General features: G+C 34.3%; 1 protein-coding gene across 3 annotated transcripts in view; it reads right to left on the minus strand.

Annotated features, from left to right (window-relative positions):
* The window catches only part of DEPDC1 (DEP domain containing 1), a 37,637-nt gene that overhangs the window by 9,307 nt on the left and 6,376 nt on the right, over positions 1-21,954 (minus strand). For 2 of the 3 annotated variants that reach the window (XR_003525341.2, XM_027626215.2), the window contains exons 4-11: positions 21,474-21,592; positions 20,934-21,064; positions 19,550-19,597; positions 16,043-16,183; positions 13,891-14,742; positions 13,281-13,453; positions 11,377-11,553; positions 9,866-10,051 (exon numbers count right to left, since the gene is read on the minus strand). Coding sequence is in view for 2 of the 3 variants with exons in the window: in XM_027626215.2 (XP_027482016.1) it covers positions 9,866-10,051; positions 11,377-11,553; positions 13,281-13,453; positions 13,891-14,742; positions 16,043-16,183; positions 19,550-19,597; positions 20,934-21,064; positions 21,474-21,592 (1,827 nt within the window). In the remaining variant the exon portion in view is untranslated. Of the gene's footprint in view, positions 1-7,381; positions 9,187-9,865; positions 10,052-11,376; positions 11,554-13,280; positions 13,454-13,890; positions 14,743-16,042; positions 16,184-19,549; positions 19,598-20,933; positions 21,065-21,473; positions 21,593-21,954 lie in introns of those variants that run through there. The other variant, XM_027626131.1, reaches the window with a different exon arrangement.

A 21,954-nucleotide genomic window follows, 5' to 3' on the forward strand; every position in this document is an offset into this window, starting at 1 on the left:
GAGAAGAAGAGAGAAAGACAACCAGTAGATCACTAAGGGTGAGTTTGAGAACTCAGTGATTCCATAAAGCAATATAATATAGGGATAATTGGGGCCCCAGAAAATGAAGAGAGAGAGAGGGGGAGAAGGTTTATTTGAACAAATTATTGCTGAGAACTTTCTTAATCTGGGGAAGGAAACAGGCATTCAAGTCCATGAGGCACAGGGAACCACCCCCTTAAAATCAATAAAAATAGGTCAACACCTTGACATATAATAGTGAAGCTTGCAAATTTCAGAGATAAACAGAAAATCCTGAAAGCAGCTTGGGACAAGAGGTCCTTAACCTACAAGGGTAGACCAGAAAGGAACAGACAAAATCTACAGGAACAGTGACATTACAGGTAATACAATGGCACTAAATTCATATCTTTCAATAATTCCTCCAAATGTAACTGGGCTAAATGCTACAATCAAAAGACACAGGGCATCAGATTGGATAAAAAACAAGACCCATTGATATGCTGTCTACAAGACACTCATTTCAGACCCACCACAGCTCCAGATAGAAAGTGAAGGGGTGGAGAACAATTCATCATGCTAATGGACATCAAAAGAAAGCTGGGATAGCCATCCTTATATCAGACAAATTAGATTTTAAACCAAACACTGATAAGAGATGAATAAGGACACTATATCAGAATAAAAGAATCTATCCAACAAGAAGATCTAATAATTGTAAATATTTATGCCCCTAACTTGGGAGCAGTCAAATATATAAAGCAATTGATAACAAAGTTAAAGAAACTCATTACAATAATAGTGGGAGACTTTAACATCTCACTCATAGCAATGGACAAATCATACAAGCAGAAGATCAGCAAGGATACAAGAGCTTTGAATGACTCACTGGACGAGATGGACATCACAAATATATTCAGAACATTTCATCCTAAAGTAGCAGAATACACATTCTTCTCAAGTGCACATGGAACATTCTCCAGAATAGATCATATACTGGGTCACAAATCAAGTCTCAATGAATATAAAAAGACCAAGAATATACCATGCATATTTTCAGACCACAATGCTTTTAAAACTTGAAGTCAACCACAAGAAAAAATTCGAAGGACCACAAGTACAAGGAGGTTAAAAAGCATCCTACTAAAAAATGAATGGGTCAACTGTGAAATTAAAGAAAAATGTAAAAAAATACATGGAAGCAAATAAAAAAACATGACAGTTCAGAACCTTTGGGATGCAGCAAAGGCAGCCCCCAAGAGGGAGTTATATACCAGTACAGGCCTTCCTCAAGAAACAAGAAAAGTCTCAAATACACAAACTAGCCTTATACTGGAAAGGAGCTGGAAAAAGAAAGAAAATAAAACCTAAAGCTAGCAGGAGAAGAGAAATAATAAAGATTAGAGTGGAAATCGATGATATAGAAATAATAATAATAAAAAAACCAGAAGCACAGATCAACGAAACCAGGAGGTGTTTCTTTGAAAGAATTAATAAGATCAATGAACCCGTAGCCAAACTATCAAAAAGCAAAGAGAAAGGACCCGAATAAATAAAATCATAAATGAGAGAGGAGAGATCACAAACAACACTGAAGAAATACAAACAATTACAAGAGAATATTATGAGCAATTATATGACAACAAATTAGGTAATCTGGAAGAAATGGATGCATTCCTAGAAACATATAAACTACCAAAACTGAAAAAAGAAGAAATAGAAAACCCAAACAGACCCATAACCAGCAAAGAAATTGAAGCAGTAATCAAAAATCTCCCAACAAACAAGAGTCCAGGGCCTGGTGGCCTCCCAGAGGAATTCTACCAAATATTTAAAGAAGAATTAATACCTATTCTTCTAAAACTGTTTCAAAAAATAGAAATGGAAGGAAACCTTCCAAACTCTACGAGGCCAGCTTTATCTCGATCCCCAAAACAAAGACCCCACTAAGGGAATTACAGACCAATATCCCTGAATAACATGGATGCAAAAATTCTCACCAAGATAATAGTTAATAGGATCCACAGTACAGTAAAAGGATTATTCACCACAACTAAGTGGGATTTATTCATGGGCAGCAAGGGTGGTTAAACATCTGCAAATCCATCAATGTGATACACTACATTAATAAAGGACAAGAACCATATGATCCTCTCAATTGATACAGAAAAAGCATTTGACAAAATACAGCATCCTTTCTTGATAAAAACTCTTCACAGTGTAGGGATGGAGGGAACATACCTCAATATCATAAAAGCTATATATGAAGAACCCTATGAGCTTTTCTCCTAAGGTCAGGAACATGACAGGGATGCCCACTCTCACCACTGTTGTTCAACATAGTACTGGAAGTCCTATCCTCAGCAATTAGACAACAAAAAGTAATAAAAGGCATCCAAATTGGCAAAGAAGTCAAACTATCACTCTTCTCAGATGGCATGATACTCTGTAGAAAACCCAAACGATCCCACCAAAAAATTGCTAGAACTGATACAGGAATTCAGCAAGTATAAAATCAATGCACAGAAGTCAGTTGAATTTCTATACACTAACAATGAGGCAGAAGAAAGAAAATTCAAGGAATCGATCCCATTTACAATTGCACGCAAAAATAAGATACCTTGGAATAAACCTAACCAAAGAGGTAAAAGATCTGTACTCAAAAAACTAAGAACACATATGAAAGAAATTGAGGAAGACACAAAGAAATGGAAAAACATTCCATGACCATGGATTGGAAGAACAAATATTGTTAAAATGTCTATGCGACCCAAAGCAATCTACACATTCATTGCAATCCCCACCAAAACACCATCGGCATTTTTCACAGAACTGGAACAAACAGTCCTAAAATTTGTTTGGAACCAGAAAAGACCCCAAATAGCCAGAAGAATGTTGAAAAAGAAAACCAAAGCTGGAGGCATCACAATTCGGGACTTCAAGCTGTATTACAAAGCTGTAATCATCAAGACAGTAGGTACTGGCACAAAAACAGACACATAGATCAATGGAACAGAATAGAGAGCAGAAATGGACCCTCAACTCTATGGTCAACTGATCTTCGACAAAGCAGGAAAGACTATCCAATGGTATTGGAAAAACTGGACAGCCCCATGTAGAAGAATGAAACTTGACCACTTTCTTATATCATACACAAAAATAAACTCAAAATGGATGAAAGACCTAACTGTGAGACAAGAATCCATCAAAATTCTAGAGGATAACACAGGCGGGAACCTCTATGACCTTGGCCGCAGCAACTTCTTGCTAGGCATGTCTCCAAAGGCAAGAGAAACAAAAGCAAAAATGAACTATTGACACCTCCTCATGATAAAACAAAGTTTTTGCACAGCAAAGGAAACAGTCAACAAAACTAAAAGGCAACCTGTGGAATGGGAGAAGATATTTGCAAATGTCTTATCAGATAAAGGGCTAGTATCCAAAATCTACAAAGAACTTATCAAACTCAACCCCCAAAGAACAAATAATCCAGTCAAGAAATGGGCAGAAGACATGAACAGACATTTCTCCAAAGACATCCAAATGGCCAACAGACACATGAAAAAATGCCCAACATCACTTGGCATCAGGGAACCCCAAATCAAAACCTCAGTGAGATACCACCTTACACCAGTCAAAATGGCTAAAATGAACAACTCAGGGAACAACAGATGTTGGAGAAGATTTGGAGGAATCTTGCCCTCCTACACTGTTGGTGGGAATGCATACCTGGTGCAGCCACTCTGGAAAACAGTATGGAAGTTCCTCAAAAAGTCAAAAATAGAACTACACTATGACCCAGCAATTGTACCCTTAGGTATTTATCCAAAGGATATGAACATAGTGATTTGAAGGGGCACATGCACCCCGATGTTTATTCATTTTTAACTTATTTTTATTTATTTGTCAGAGCAGGAGAAAGAGAGCGAGAGAACACAAGAAGGTGAAGCAGCAGGCAGAGGGAGAAGCAGGCTCCCCACTGAGCAAGGAGGCTGATGTGGGACTCGATTCCAGGACCCTGGGATCATGACCTGAGCTGAAGGCAGATGCTTAACCAACTGAGCCACCCAGGGGTCCCTCACCCCAATGTTTAAAGCAACAATGTCTATAATAGCCAAACTATGGAAAGAGCCCAGATGTCCTTCAATAGATGAATGGATAAAGAAGATGTGGTATGTATGTATATATATATATATATATATATATATATATATATATATATATATACATATATATATATATACATATATATACATATATATATATATATACATACGCACACACAATGGAATACTACTCAGCCATCAAAAAGAAGGAAATCTTGCCATTTGCAATGACAGGGATAGAACTAGAGAGTACTATGCTAAGCAAAATAAGTCAGTCAGCAAAAGACAAATGCCATGATTTCACTCATATGTGTAATTTAGAAAACAAAAGAGATGAACAGAGGGAAAGGGAAGGAAAAATAAGATGTAAATTGAGAAGGAGGCAAACCATGACACTGAACTCTAGGAAACAAACAGGGTTGCTGGAGGGGAGGTGGGGGGGGAGGGGTCATTGGGTGATGGGCATTATGGAGGGCACTTGATGGAATGAGCACTGGTTGATATATGCAACTGATGAATCACTAAATTCTACCTTTGAAACTAATAAAAAAATTTAAAAAACCTAAAAAAAATAAATATGGAACTTTGTTCTAGCACACAGGGTTACTTGATCAATTTGAACATTTTGAGGTGTTTTTAAGATTTATTAAGGTGAATCCAGAGCAGTTTTAATTTAGGCCTAATTTGGCCCCACTAGTAAGCACAACTCTTCTGAAGATGCTACCGAATGCCCCATGTATTAAAAGCTCTGTTCTTGGTGGTGGTAACATAAACTGTTCCCAACTCAGTGAGGTCCAGGGATTGTTTGGTTTACTGCTTTCCAGTTATTCTTTTATTATTATTTTTTTAATATTTATTTACTTATTTGTAAGAGAGAGAAAGAGCATGAGTAGGAAAGGCAGAGAGACTCTCAAGCAGACTCCTTGCCGAGCATGGAGACTGACATGGGGTCAATCTCAAAACACTGAGCTCAAGACCTGAGACGAAACCAGGAGTCGGAAGCTTAACTGACTGTGCACCCAGCTGCCCCTCCAGTTATTCCTTTGTTGGCCATTTTGGATAGTGCTCAACTGACTTCCTTCGCCCTTCCAATTATTACTCAACAGATCCTTTAGACTCCTCTACAGACCTTTCAAGCTTTTTGTTGTTGTTCTGCAGCTTCCTCAGTCATCCTGAACTCTCTTCTAGTTACTAAATGTAGTGAGACGCTGGGTTTTATTTTGGTTTTCCCTCCCTTCACTGCAGCCTGGCACCTGTCTCCAGGTGGTAACCTAGGGGCAGTCATAAGGTTCACCACCTTTGTTTTCCTTTTCTCAGGTATCATAGTCCCATATTACCTACAGTGCAATGTCTAAAAATAGCTATTTTATATATTTTGATTTTTTAGTTGCTTATGGAAGAAAGGACAATTCAGAGATCAACTAGTATATGTGAATCTACACTTTGATACAGCAATTTTTTTTCAAAAATTGTTTTTATAATGAGAAAAAATCATTACTTTCACTTGTCTTATAAATTCTACGTTTCCTCAATGTACATCCTGACGTTTTCAGGAGGTAATAGGTAATCTGTACATTTCCCCCCCTAGTTCTTAGAAGATAAGATTCTGAGTTAATAAAAAAGCAAAGTAATAAAAGATTCTTAGTTGCTATACTTGATTGTATTCAGAACTGTTAAGTTTATTCTAGTGAAATTGACTTTATTTCTTTTGATTTAGAGTTTAATATCAAAACTAGCTATCCTTAATTTTCTGTCCTTAAAAGGCTTCAATGCCCTGCCCTCCCCCACCCCCCCACTCTCTCTCTCTATCTTTAGAATCAAAAGGTGGTATATCTGCTGGAGAGGTACACAGATTGCTAGGATATAAAATTCCAAACTATCTTTAATTCCACTAAATATGAGGTCAAAATTATTACCACTGATAGAATGGAAACATACTGTGAAATGTGAAGGCAGAGATTTGGTAGGAAAGGAGTTTTAATTAGCAGAGATATTGTTAAGCTCAATAAAAGGAAAGAGGAAAGGACTGAGAAATTGAACATGGGGTTGGCTCAGTTCAAGATTTAAATATATTGCCTCTTTTGATTACCAAAACAACTTGGTTAGGTGCATGTTATTATTCATATTTTATAGATGAAGAAACTCAGAGTTTAAGTTTCCCAAGGACAGAATGTAGTCAGTAGGAAATGCCACATACTTTTCACTTCTGAATGTTACATAACTGGACAATATGTGGGGAGAGTGTTTCATTATAACACAACCTTTAGCAGAAGCTATAGGGGATGGTTGGTGACAAGAACTACAGTTCATAAAACAACCAGCTATCATTTGATTTGGTGTAACTTGTGTACCATCCTCCCTATCCTGCTTTACCCTTAGCAGTTGACTGTATTTCCTAAGAAACTAAAAGCAATTAGAAGAGAATTTCTATAAAGCCATCAACATCAAATCAACCAATCAACCTATTTATATTTGAACTTAAATATGCTGCCTTTTTCCCCCTACATGGAAAGTATGGAATCTGTCTATGCTCTAGCTGAAGGCTAAGCTCTCTACTGTGTACCGCAGCCCATGTTTTCATATACTCAAGAATAGTGCTTCTGAAGATACTCACGTTTTCCTTCCTCATCACATTTTCCCTTCATACTAGTTTAAAATTTTTCAACCAGTGTGTACAGTCAGAACTTTTATCTCATAACTAAGCAGCAGTTTAATAAGACTCAATATTGTTCACAATTTTGTTTGGTTAATGTCTGCTTAAAGAAACTGAGAGGATACAGGACTGTTTTTGCTAAGATCTCTTCTAGTGCTATAATTCGAGGTAATTCTAATAATAATTGTTAATATTTAGAGTTCTGTTTCTAGACTAGACACTGTGCTAAACACTTACATGCATTATCCTATTTAATTCTCACAACAATCCTAAAAGAGAGGTACTATTATAATCTTTATCGTATAGATAAGGAAAGTAGAACTTAGAACAGTTAAGTAATTTGTCTGAGGTTACATAATAAATATAGCACAGTAAAATTCAAACCTGACTTCACAATTCATGTTATTAAATTGTTACACCAATTTTGTAACCTCAATTGCATGCACACTACTGCAGATGTAAAGTTACTATGTCTTTATAACATTTATATATTTATTATCAATAAATTAGATACAAAACAAAATTAAATTGTTATAAAACCCACAATAATTTTTATCTCAATATGCAACAGAATTCACATTACACATCTTTTCTTTAAAAAGATTTATTTATTTGAGAGAGGATAGTGCAAGCGAGGGGAGGGGCAGAGGGCGAGGAGGAGAGATAATATCAAGCAGGCCTCACACCCAGTGCAGAGCCTGAAGTGGCACTACATCTCACAACCCTGAGATCATGACCTGAGCCAAAATCAAGAATTGGATATTTGACTGAGACATCCAGGGGCCCCTATTACACATCTTTAAAGAGGAAAAGTTTTAGCATACAGGCACCTTGGAAAAAGATCTAATTTAGTCCTATAATTTTAGAGCTAAGGGCAAAAAATAGTTATCATTTTCTGTCCAGGTTTTTAATAAAAAATAGTAATGTCAAATGAAACATTGTCATTTTATAGTACATTACATCGAGAAATCAAGTTATTGAATAATAAGTTTCTATTACATCTCAGCCATCACGTATATATCTTTACACATAGAGAATGGATATTAAGCAATCTTGGAGTAAAATATGGAAGAAAAACTGCTTCAAGTTTGTACTTAGTAAAGCAGAAATATGAATAACTCTGTATTAAGATAAGAAGCATTTATAATTTGCATTTTCTCCCAATGAAATAATAAAGCCAGTGTGCACCAGCTTGGCATTTACTTAAATGCTTATAAAAAGTTTAGGGACTGATTCTTAAAGTTGGCTGAATATTGGAATTGCCTCAAGAGTTTGAAAAATACTGATGCCTATGATATAAGGTAGGGCCTGAGCATGTATTGTTTTAAAACTTTTGGTGATTCTAATATGCAACAGTTTGAAAAACACTAGCTTAGAGAACTGTTAACATAACTAAGGAGGTCAGTCTTCAGCTGAAGGCCTTCCCATGACTTGATTTCAGGGGATATATTGTTATTTTAAGTATCTGATAGGTGTATCTACCTTGACTACAAAATAAATAAAGGAAGAGATTTTCTATTTTATTCATCATTGTCTCTTCATATCTGGAATAATAAAAGGCACATAGTAGTTGCTAAATAAATATTTTGAATGAACACATGATTGCCTTATACTTCTTTTACACCACTATCTTCTAGTAGATACATGAACATAAGAATGCAAAAGATATTTATTGAAAAATGAATGATTGAAGCAGTTGAGATAAATGTTTAAAGCAAACTGAAGACTTACATGTGCATATTTAAAAAACACATACATATATAAATAGATCAAAAGTAGAAAAAGAATATACAAAAGAGTGCAACATTTAGCATAGAGAATTCACTGAGTTTTCCAATATTCTTCACATTCTTATACTTAGAAACAAGGGTACCCCTAATCAACTAGTACTTTAGCTAATATTCATAAGCCCATGTACAGATAAAGTTAATTTCTTTTAAAAACTGAATTACAGCTTAATCTTGATAAACATGTCAGTTTTCAAAATTCAAGTAAGTAAAATTTTAGCACGCACCATAATAGCTTTTATAGGTGTATTAAAAAATAAAAAAAGATTGTTACTGGTTAAAGTATCTGGTACCACTTTTGTTATTTGCTCTCAGTTGAAACCTATTAGTTTCTTAGCAGTCTTACACTGATAAAAAATTACTTTGGTACCTCTTTACATATGTGTTTTATTTAGAAAAACGTTACTAATAAATAGACTTCTTTTTTAGAAGCTAGATTCTTAGATATGGCTTCATTTACCAAAGTTCCACAAGTATTACATTGTAATTTTTAAATCAGTTAGTATCTTAGACTACGAAACTTTGGTTTTTTTAAAATTAGCATTGGTTGTTTGATTGTAGGTTTGTCACCAAAAAGTACTGCTTCGCTCTCCGTGGTTGGAAATCTTTTCTGATATATCAAGGGATATTCCTTCTGAAACTTAAAAACGAGGTGAGAAATTAGAGGGTATTTTACATTTATTATCCTAGCTGAAGCCAGTGTTCAACATTTTATAAGAATTCAGGGCCTTTCTCCAACATGTATTTCAGAAGTGAGTATACTTTCAATTTATCCTTGCCTTTCCCTTTGCTTTCTCATATATGAAAGGTATAATGTAAGATTTCTTAGATCCAAGTTAGCATTAATATTCTAGGATTCTCTTCTGATGCATTCTCCTCCTAAATTCCAGATCTTCTTCCTTTCCATTTGTAACACCTATGAAGGTCATAATGATCAAATATTTCATATTTGAGTATCTCAGACCTGGAATTAAACTTGCCAGAATCATGTTGCTACTGGATTTTGATGGAGATAAAAATTCTAAATGGTAAAAATGAGTCACTAAAAGTTATGTATTATAATCAAAATATTTTAATTGCTTTCCCAGGCTAATCGAAACTATAATTATAAGAAGTAAAGAAAGAGTATTTTTTATTATTATTATTTAAATTTCAGGATAAAGAGTAAAGCCAGGCATGTAGGCTATATAAATAGCCTATATAGTATCTAAAATCCAAAATATTAAAATGAGAAATTAGATTCTAAATGTTATTAAATAACAATCAGCAACAGCATATTGAAAAATATTACATGATTGAGAACTTGTTCATTCTCTTACCTGTTTTAGTTTTTTCCTTTTCTCTTTTAGAGGCAAACTCTTGTTTTTAATAATATTCTCTAAAAGTTCTGCAATTGCAGCTTGTGAGGTAGACACTTTTTGTTCATCAAACTCCCGAGCACTAATCTGCTTGCAGTATGAATACGTTGGCAAAGGAACAATCAGTCCATCTCCAGGATTTTTAATCTGTTGTGAACCAAGTGATATAGTCCAAGTCATTAATTCTGTTCATGTCCCTATTTGCTAAGGGTTCTTTTGATGGGATTTAGTATTAATTTCCCATCAAACATTCAATACTTTCAGAAAACTGTATTATGCAGTACAGTAGCGATAAATCCCAGAATCTAAATCCCAGGCCCATAATCTACTAGCTTTGTAGCCTTCAGCAAGTTATTGTACTTCTCTTGGTCTGTTTCCTCATCTGTAAAATGGGGATTACATGAGATAATGTATATAAAGTGCTTAGCACAGAATATGTATTAAAGTCATCCATCATCATATTGCCTTTAACCATGTATTTTATTCTTTTAACTACAAAACAATAAAATATCAAAGTGATGTTTTAATTCATTTTAAAACATTAATGTTCCGACATAGTAATAGTATTCATCTACTGTTTTTGAGGTGTAGAAGCATGAGCAGATACTATATCATCTGCTGACAACAGAAGGAAATTGTAAGGATAATTATGATAAGCCAGGGCAATATTAGAATGGTATATATGGGAAGAAACATATATGTGAAATATATGTGCTGGGCAGCCAAAGATTGAAAATAAGACATCTTGTTTTTGGTTACTCAGTATTCCTGCTCTCCTTCTTGTAATAGTCGCTTCCCATTCCAGCTCCACTATCCTCACCCCACCCCCCTTAAAGATTTTATTTATGTATTTATTTGAGAAAGAGAGAGAGTGCGAGAAGCAGAGGGAACAGGACAAGCAGATTCTGCACTAAGTGTGGAGCCTGATGTGGGGCTCGATCTCACGACCCTGAGATCATGACCTGAGTCGAAATCAAGAGGCAGATGCTTAACTGACTGAGCCACCCAGGTGCCCCTTTCCTCACTTTTTTTGAAGAGCAGATTCTTCTCTAATCTATGTAGAGCCAGAGTATGGCCCTATCTCCAATGCACTCACCCTCAACCACCTAAAGGGCGTGTATTTAGCCTAGACTGAGCCAGAGTCCATGTGAAGAACTTTTAAATTGGTAGGTAAAGGGGTAGTTCTTTGCTCCTTTGAATTAAAAATGAAAGTCTGTGGCTTAAGAGCTTTAATCAGCCGTGTGCCCCCTATCATGTGAAGGAGCCATTTGTTAAATATAGTACCAAAATGGAAATAAGAGATGAAAACAGTTTTATTGCTATTTGAGTCCCCAGATTCTTTCTATATTCCTTACTTTTAGAGGTTATTTATGTGAGCTAATAAAGTCTTCCTTTTTAATTAGACTAGTTTGAGATGAATTTGCCACTTGGAACTGACTAATGCAGAGAATTTTAAGATTTACAATACATACATAGCCCTTTTTTAAGTAGTCAAGATGTTTATCCACTGCAGTCTGTAAGTAAGAGGGTACTTGAAGAATTTCCTGGTGATGATCCATTAAGAAAGAAACTAATCTTGCAGCAAGAAGCTCATCAAGATCCACTTCTTCAGCACAGCATAGCACACACCGAGAAAAAGTGTTTATCATCTAGAAACATATTAAAAGATGTGAATTTAAAACCCTAAGGTTTTATATAAATAAGAGTATCAGTAATTTCTGGGTACCATGCTAAAGTACTGAGATAAAGTGATAAGCAGACTTCAGCTTAAAAATGAGGACAATTAATTACATTAGAAAGGTAAGAATATGTTATTCTTTTTAAAGTACTTGTTAAGTATTTCCTTAATGTAATTCCAAAGGATTATAAAGGGCTTAGCTTTTTCTTTAATTTTGTCACAATTTTATTGGTAAGTACCATGGGTTCCATTAGTATCATGTAGATATATCACTTAAAGAATGTCAAAGAACAATGACTTATTATATTAAATTAACCCCATAAAACACAAACTAGGAGAGAGAATACATAACACGTAAACATTAGTGGTTATGAGGTTGGTACCATTTAGCTTTTGGAATTCTGGAAAATAGCTTTTAGCCCTTATTCCATCAGTCTTGAAAGACAATTCATACATACATTTTTCAATTCCATCATAAGTTGTTGTCAAACCCTGGGTTAAATTTTGTGTTTCAAAACTCATTTACTCTCACTCATATCCATATTACCCACTAAGTATAAGACACACAAACACACGCCTCATTCTAAAATAATTAGTTATCAGAATTCTAAGTATTTAGCACATGATAGATGAGGAACATATTTATTGAATTGAAACATTTTTGGTTTTATTCCTACATGTCAGACATCTCTCCTTCCAAGACAGTCCTCAGCTTTTTATTCTTCTCTCCTAGCTTTGTAGAGCTCATTTATTTTCAAAGCTCCAACTACTACCTCTCTCCAAATAATCTGCCTTCTGCCCTAATCTTTACCAGGCTCATGTTTCTAATAGTCTGTTGGATAAATTTCACTTGGATGTCCTATAAACTCAAACTCAAAAAGTATAAAACTGAAATTATTTCCTTTCTATTCATGTCTTTCAAAATATATTCCTCTACAAACTTCTCTATGCTTTTTAATGGTGTCACGATTACTCAAGAATAATTCTTCCTCTTTAGATTGGGTCTATCATTGCTAAAGAACTGTCTTTAATGAGTGGAAGAATAGAGCTCAGTTCCAGATTCCTTGCTATAAGAAAATCATCTGAAGCTGCACTGAGAAAATGGCAGCTCTTGAAAAGAGAGAGCGAGCGAGTGAGAGAGAGATCAGATACTATTTTAAGAGTTCGTTTCCAATCAATATCTGTATAAAATGCTTCCACCCTCATCCACTACTGCTTCACAGTAGTCTGTCCCAATTTCTTGCCCACAATGATATGCTATCCTAATTCACGTATTTCATCAAATACAACTTTCCCACCACCACAATATTTCTATTAATTCTCTCCTTTACAAAGTTATAGTGCCCTTATGCTTTTAACTGTGCCTATATCTCCTCTTTCTTCCCCACTAAACAGAATTGGCACAAGGTAATGGAATATGGTCTGATAATCTGGGTCAATCACTATGATCTGTTAGGAGTGAAGAAGCAAAGTGCTCAGACAAGATAAAGATCAGGATATGAAAATTTAGCATACTGGGCACAAAGGATTAATGCTGCAACATTCTGCTACTAGGAAAGATACTTTTAAGAGCTTTTCTATCCCAAAAATCTAGGATTTTGAGATGACAATATCACTCAAGTAGTACTTTTGGATGATTTGCTTTTCTTTTTAAATTTATGAGCCAAGGCTTATTCTTTCCTTCAGAAATCAACTTACCAGTGATCTTGTACCCATTGCATCATGAAGTTGAGGCATATCAACATTTTGACTCATTCGGGAAATCATGCGCATTAAAAGTTGAAGCTTTCTACGATTTGGTGGGGGCAGTAACAAACAACATAACTGTAGTGCATCGATGGCAACCTTCTCTAAATGAGGTTGTAGCAAACCTAGAAGACAAAATTACACCCCACCCCCGAAAAAAATCATCAATGACTAGTTGCTTTCAAACTATGAGCATACACAAGTACATAAAGAATACTGTTACATAAATACTAGAATACATTTTAACTGTCCCTAGAAATTTCCACATTCCTCAAAAGCATGGTAGATTCTCATTACTTTCTTCATACCCTATGTGAGTATTAATATTCTTTATATACTATAAATAAAGTGACTCAGAATAAGTTAAAATGAGGTAAAAGAAATAAGGGTTTTAGTTAAGTAAAATAAATCTTGGTTATGCCATGACAAAGTCTTTTACAATAAAAACCTTTCCTTTTGGAGGAAAAATATAAAGCAGTTTCAGAGAAGAAAAGACAGGTAAACAAAACAGTTAGTAAACACTAAAAGTTAATATTACATGCATTGAAAGCATCAGCCTTACTTTGTGTGCCAGTCCACACAGAAGAAGCTGGAGGTAAAGAATTTTCTGAAAGTTCTATTGTACTTTTGCAGAGTCTCTTATTGATTGTGGTACTAGACTCTCCGAGTTCACTTTCCATAGCTGTTTGCACACTTGTGCTGCCTTGTCCAAGATTTGGTTTCATGATAATTTCAGCCACTGGCATATTGATATAACTATTCCTTCTTGTACTACTTCTTAAAAGTAAACTCTGAGATCTACAAAGCTGTTTTGACTTGCATTTCCCATTACATAACTCCTCTTGGTCTTGAACAGTCAAAGTAGAGGTTCTCTTAAAACCAACACAGAGTGGCTTTTGATTACTTTCCTCTGAATGAAGATTCATTAGGGATTCCTGTTTGGTCTTAGACTCTAAAAATTGCTTATTATTTTGTTCTTCTATATTCAGAACAGATTGATGGAAGACACTGAAGACCTCTTTACTTGAACTCCCTGGTAAGTCTATAATTCCTTCTAAAGAATGGCACTTTGGTTTGATGTTAGAGGATAGAACATGCATACTACTTAAGCCTATTAAATTATGACAACTTCCTCCCATAACGTCATTAGCACTGGCTCTTCTATTTTTAAAATTAACTAGCTCCATTTTCTTAGCACATTTTTCTTGAAATCCTTGATCACTTATCTGCAGTCTCTTAGTAGTATCTGATTCTTCTTTGTTTTTGTCTTTATGAAGCAGACTGAGAAGAAGACACTCAGTTGATTTGAAGGAATTCAAATTGTTTAAGCGAAGGATTTTTGAAGACTGTGGATCATCTTGGATTTTATGTATCCCACTGGGTCTATCTGAAACTGTGATGTAGCCACAAACAACTACCAGGAAATGAAACAAAAATTAAGATGCAACTGTGTGACAGTGGGCAAAAATAAAACAAAAACAATAGTAAAGTTAAAAAAAATAAAGCATCACTACAGTATATATTGTTAGTACAGTACAAATAGCAGTTGCTTAATTCAGAAGCCACTTAAATAGGACACATGCAACATTCAGTTACAAAGTGCAAGACTAGAGGTTTTCCAACTTGTGATAATAAATAACTTTAAAGTTTATTTCAACAGTCTAATTAAATTATAATTGAGTCAAATACATTAAAAAATAACTGTTTTCAGTCTATGAGTTATTAGAAAGCTCTTAATTATAAGACAACTATAGTATAATAAAACTTGTATGTTTGGCCTTTGTCTCTAGTACCTGATATAGTGTTCCTAAGATGCTTGGAATTTCCAGAGTGACAGGAGTCTTTTGTTTTTCATAATGCACCTGTTTGAGTACATCTGAGTTTAAGCTAATGAGGTGACTTAGGGCTGGACTTGCTTAGAAGTTTGGAATTTTCAGCCTACCTCAGAACTCCCTGGAGGAGAGGAGGATGTGGGTTGAAGATTGAGTGCAATCACCAATGACCAATGATTTAATCAATCATGCTTATATAATTAAATCTCAGTTAAAACTCTGAAGTAACAAGGCTAAGGGAGCTTATGGGTCCGTGAACATATGGACATGGTTGGGAAGATGGCATTCCTGGAGAGGGCATGAAAGCTCTGCACAGCCCTTACTTTCCTATCTTGCCCTGTATACTTATACTTCCATATGGCTGTTCCTGACTTGTATCCTTTATAAAAACTGGTACTATGAGTTCTGGGGGTTATATCAATTATTAAGCCCAAGGAAGGTTGTGGGAACCCCCAAACTGGTAGTTAGTTGGGCAGAAGTCTGAGTAAGCCTGAGGACCTCATTAACACGTGGTACCTGGATGGAGGGCAGTCTTGTGGAGCTGAGCTCTTAATCTGTGGAGTTTGCATTAACTCTGGATGGTTAGTATCAGGACTGAAGGATTTTGTCCCTAACTTGTGGGGTCTAATCTAACTTTGGGTAGTCATTGTCAGAAATGAATTGAATTGTAGGACACTCAACTGATGTGGAGAACTGGTGTTGGAATGGCATATTTGAATTACTGGAAAACAACATAACAGGAAGCAGAGTATTCCTAAATTTTAAAATAATTCATAGCTTGCCACCTTCTTATTTATCTACATTTTTAGATCTTTTAAATTATGGGAGACTTGAAAAGGTTAATAAGATAAATTTAAATAGTAAGTAAAAATCCATACATACCCAAAATGCTTACAAATAATTCATAATATTCAAAGGTAAGCAGAGGTTCAGGGAGATCTAGAAAATAATCTGCTATTGTTCTGAATACATCTCGTTCAAATCCAACATAAGTTGGATTATTCATATCATTATTTCTTGGCCCTACGAAACAGAAGGCAAAAAAAATTGGCAAAATGTATCTTATTTTAAATAAAAATTTTAAATATACCTGTAAAAAGGATAAAACCTGTATTTCATGAAGGAGCTAAGTTAAACAAATTGGGTCACAATTCAAAAATTTAAAGAGTTGTGCACATCTCATTCTTCCTCATTATGTTTTCATTAGAAATATGCAAGCAACTACTAGCATTTTGTTTTAATATTTATATACCTGAAAATTGTATATAAGGCAAAATTTCAAATATATTTTAAAGTATTAAGGTTATTTAATGAGATTTTATTACAATTCATTTTATAAAACAAAGAATATTTAGATAATGCAAATAATCCTTCTAAATTATCTTTTGTAAATTTACATTTTCATGAACAAATTTTACCTAACACAAAGCATGCCCTTAATGAATTTAAATAATGTCTTTATATTGCCATTTCATTAGCTTAACATTCTTGAAAGAATCATTCCTACTCATTATTGTTTTACTCAGAAATAGAAAAAAGTGAAGCTCAGAGTAACTTGCCTAAGATGAAAGAGACATTGGTGGTAAAGTTAGAATTAGAACTTAGAGCAGTGTAAGTGAGAGCTAGACCCAGGACCTTGAGGTCTAACAATATTTAAAGTATGCTCCATGGACTACATAATCAGAATCATCCAATGTGCCTATTAAAAATATAAGTTCCTCTGTACAGACCAGAATTTATAGAGGCGAGGCTAAGAATTACTGACTTAGAAATGTTTGCTTCTGGCTCACTAATTGAGTAGTTTCCAAACGCTGATCTGGGAATCTTCACTCTAAGAATCTTCTCTGTCGAATGAACTGAATGAAACCACCTAATGAATCAACCGAATCAGAATCTTTGGCTAGTTTCCTTAGTTACTGTAATATGCACTCAGGTTTGAGAGTCACTATTCTACCTTTTTTTTTTTTAAAGATTTTATTTATTTATTTGACAGAGATAGAGAGAGAGAGAGAGAGAAAAACAGTGAGAGAGGGAACACAAGCCTGGGCAGAAGGAGAAGTAGACTCTCCGCTGAGCATGGAGCATGCGGGGCTCGATCCCAGGACCCTAGGATCATGACCTGAGCCGAAGGCAGAAGCTTAACAGCTGAGCCACCCAGGCGCCCCACTATTTCTTTTCCTTTCCTTTCCTTTTTTTCTTTTCTTTTTTCTTTTCTTCCTTCCTTTCTTCTTTCTTTCCTTTCCTTTCCCTCCCTTTCCCTTCCCTTCCCTTTCTTTCTTTCTTTCTTTCCTTCCTTCCTCCCTTTCTCTCTCTCTCTCCTTCTCTCCTTCCTTTCTCTCTCTTTCTTTCTCTCTCTCTCTTCCTTTCTCTTTGTTTCTCTCTCTTTCTCTCTTTCTTTCTCTCTCTCTCTCTCTTTTTTTTTTTTTAAGATTTTATTATTTGACAGAGAGAGAAAGAGCACAAGCAGGGGGAGCGGCAGGCAGAGGGAGAAGCAGGCTCCCCGCTGAGCAGGGAGCCTGATGTAGGGCTCAATCCCATGACCCTGGGATTACGACGACCTGAGCCCAAGGCAGAAGGCAGATGCTTAGCCACCCACATGCCCCACTGTTCTTTCAAGTTAAAATCTTTCTCTTCCCAAACCCAAATAATCTATTTTACTTCTCTGTCTCCAAGCTTTTGTATTGTCATACAAATGTGACTAAAAAAGGATTAAAGAAAACAAATCACACACATTTAATAGCTTAAAGGCTAATATGGATTTACATAGAGCAAAATAAACATCTTCTTAAAGAGGATAAGAAATATTCTCAATATGTAGAATAAAAAATTTTGATAATCATTACAAAATTTTCTAAGACAGAAAATACACCTACTAGAATTAAAATACAGAATTTATAGTTAGAGAATCTAGGTTTGAATGCATAGCTCTTTATATTATCAGTAGACTTTCAAAAGACTTATTTTCTCTTCTAGAAAAAAACTGGGGATAATATATTAATCACTGATTCCTGTATGTCACAGGATTACTATAGGGGATTAAATAATAACTACAAGTCTAAATACTACCTCTGGCTAGATATATTGTTAAACTGGAATCTAGTAGATTATATCTTTGGTACCATTTAGGTATAACATAGACTGGTAAGAAAGGGAAGAGAAAAAAATCCTTCAACATGGGATGTCAGAGAAATCCTGAAAGTCTAAGTATCGGAGTTGCTAACCATGAACCAAAGTATGAGACAGAAAGGCAGTTAGGTGAGGGAAGGTAGAAAGAGAAACTCAGAAATCGAGCTTATGATTAAGACCTTTACCTCAATTTGATAAATAAAATCTATCACTTACATTATTTACTTTATTGCTATTTATTCTGTTATTTTGTCATATTGACACCCAGTGGACAACAAGGGAATATATACCTATCTTGAACATTATTAATAAAATACTCATTTCATAAGAACTAGAAAAATCCTTTTATAACAAAAACTATAAAAATATAATTTAACTTTTGATGATTTATTTATTATTTATTTATTTTTAAGATTTTATTTATTTGACAGAGAGAGAGCACAAGCAGAGGGAGAAGCAGGCTCCCCGCTGAGTAGAGAGCCCGATGTGGGGCTCAATCCCAGGACCCTGGGATCATGACCTGAGCTGAAGGGAGACACTTAGCAGACTGAGCCACCCAGGCACCCCACTTTTGATGATTTAGAAGCATATATTTCTGGATATTTTTAAAATTGACTTTTAAAGCAATTAGGGTTTTATACTTGAACTAGGGTCTCAAATTATAAAAAATCAATTATTACTGATCATTATGGAAAAAGCTTGATGAACAAGATGCTAAAAAAATGGTTTGCTGATTAGTGACAGATTTTTTTTTTCCCATAAATATAAAAGTCCCATTAATATATCTGATGGGAGTACAAGCATGTCATGAAGCATCTCAGTATTGAAGCCTTGTATAATGGCAAGGGACTAAAGTAGATTTTATGCGACTTTATTTCTGATTGAATCTTTCCAGCTTGTAAGAGCTATGTTACTTACAGGTTGCTATTTGAATTCTAGAGGCCTCACTAAGACAACTGATGTAGGTTATACCTAAAAATTCTGTAAGATCCACTAGCCTATGATTTTATGATTTATGAAAACTGAACCATAAATGATGAGATTGAATTATAAAATCATCATCTGCATAGAAAAGGTTAAGGACTCTATTCCGCATGCAAGGAAATGTATTCAGTTCTACTAGATTGTCATTTAAACATCAAGAGAAACTGGCATACTTTATCAGGACCTCTACGAATTATTTTAAAAATCTCCTTAGTTCTTGTTAAATGCTATGAATGCTATGAATATGAAACATATATATATTTTGCTTGTTTAACTTACAATTTGCTAGGCACTTCATGGCAGATAATACCCAATGAGGAAGGTCATCTATACAAAAAAATATTTACAGTTTAGAAAATCACATTTTTATGACAGTATATTAAAATTTTATACTTACTATATATATAATTATATACACACACATATATGCATGTGTATATATATGCATGTATGCATATACATGTATATTACCAGGATTAAAAATTGTTTAACAAGACATAAAGCCAAAATAATATTTTAAAAGACAAGTTTAAAACTTATCGAGATCTTGAGTTTGATTCTTTCCATGATACAGTTTTAGTTATCCCAAAATTGAGGATAAATTATTTTGGTGGGGGTTCAAAAATAAATTAATGTTCATCCTTGTCCCCTACTACCATGTTTTCTTTATCCTCATTTCCGTTCTAATTATAGCTATGCTATTAGAATATTACTGGTTTGAGTGAGATCTATGATTGAAATGACCTATATTTGAATATTAGGGTGCTTTCACAGTGAGGCTTACTTAAAATCTTTCATTTGCCACTAACTGAAACATGCTGCATAAAATCTAGTAGTTTTTTGACACCAATCAAAAAACCATACATACACTTGATTTGAAAAGTTTATGGTTATAAAGAACAGAAAGCTTGAATAAGATAATATACTATTAAGTATGTGATTTTAGGTAATGAAAGATGGGACTGGACCAAAGCCATATGCATATGCAACATGACTCTTAAGTTTTTGCTTTTTGTTCCTACAGTTTAAACCTTAAAGCTCTTGCCAACAGAAAGAAACTCAAGTAATGCATGCCAGTTAATTCTCCAGGCAGCAATTGATTATAAAAAATGAGTCAATACTTTGAGATTTATTGATACATTTATTGAAATGTTAAGTTTTGTAATGCATCTGGCTTGAATTATATCCCTAATTTTTCCATCTTAGATCTAAAATCAATACATTATATAAATACATATAATACAAAGCCAGTAATCTTCAAAATATTGGCTTTGAGAGTTTGGGCTTATTTTATTGTGTGTTACCTCAGTTTTGCGTATATGTCTAAACCTGTGTAAATTTATATATAACTACTCACGTAAGCTCCAGGAAGTCATGGACCATTTCCCTCTTGTTCATTACTTTAGCATAATGCCTGGTACATTGTAGGCCCTCAGTAAAATGTAGTTATATGCATAAATACCACTTAGGGGTTAAAATAATAGTATGAATAATATTCACTTAAAATGATTACTAAAGCACCTATGATAAAATAATTTCCCCTTGATGCTCTCTCAGTTACAGTATTCTACTTTCTATATTTTTAGTCTTTCTGCACCCCCACTATAGCTGTAACCTATGTTAGCAAGTTTAAAAGATTCCAACTTCTTTTACTGATACCAACCTGATTTATCTTGTAGTATAACTATTCCATGTTTACTTGTATTGGTCATGTTGTACATTACGTATTGAGGAACTACTTGCTTTGGATTTATGAGTTCTTCTAGGGATGGCACACCTAAAATGGTTTGCAGGCTAAACAGAAGAAAGAATACAAACTTCTTTTTCTCTATAAAATAAGTGGAATAGGATATAAATATGAAAAAGTATTAATGGCAAACAGCGCCATCAGAATATTTCTTTTCTTAAACCAAACTTGTAAGATTTATACTTAGTATCCAATTTCAAATGTATTTATCTTAGTAACCTTGAAAGGATTCCAATATAAGACTCCAAACTATAGGTATAACTTTGAGTCAAAGAAAAACAAATCATACTGAAAACATTCTATTTCTACTGTGCTAGAACTATAACAAGAGAATTTATTAAGAAACACATACAGGTTAAATTCTAAGATTTTTTGCATTTGTATTATCTTGATAAAAATGTCAAATTAACATTCTAAACACCTTTGGAACTTGGTTAGAGCTTAGTTTTAGCTTACTAGATCAGAATAATATATCTCCAAACTTCTTCAACATCTTCCTGGCTTATTTCTCTATTATCAACTGAGTTTTCTTGATCTTCATTGATTATTTCATGGTTCATTTTCTCTATATTTTCCTGGAAAAAAATTACTTTGGTTTAATATATTATGCTCAAATTAAGGAAATATTGAACTGGCACAATTCCTAATATTTTGCAATTTTATTGGTAAACAGTCTACAGTGAAGCTATAAGCTAAGTATCACTTAAAGAAATAATGTTAACATATGGTAAAAGAGCTTTTTGGTTTTGTAGTTTCCCCTACCACCCTCAAATCAATTTAAAAAAAAACACGCTTAAATTATACAAATACTGTTTCAAGTATGTCTCATTACCATTTTAATTATTGTTCCTATGGGTTCTATGTTCTACCGTAAGACAATTTACACACATATTTTTGGAACACAATGTAGGTTAAGAGATTTCAGTATTGGCTTCAA

The sequence above is a fragment of the Zalophus californianus genome, chromosome 4 (genome assembly GCF_009762305.2).
Source record: "Zalophus californianus isolate mZalCal1 chromosome 4, mZalCal1.pri.v2, whole genome shotgun sequence".
Taxonomy (NCBI): domain Eukaryota; kingdom Metazoa; phylum Chordata; class Mammalia; order Carnivora; family Otariidae; genus Zalophus; species Zalophus californianus.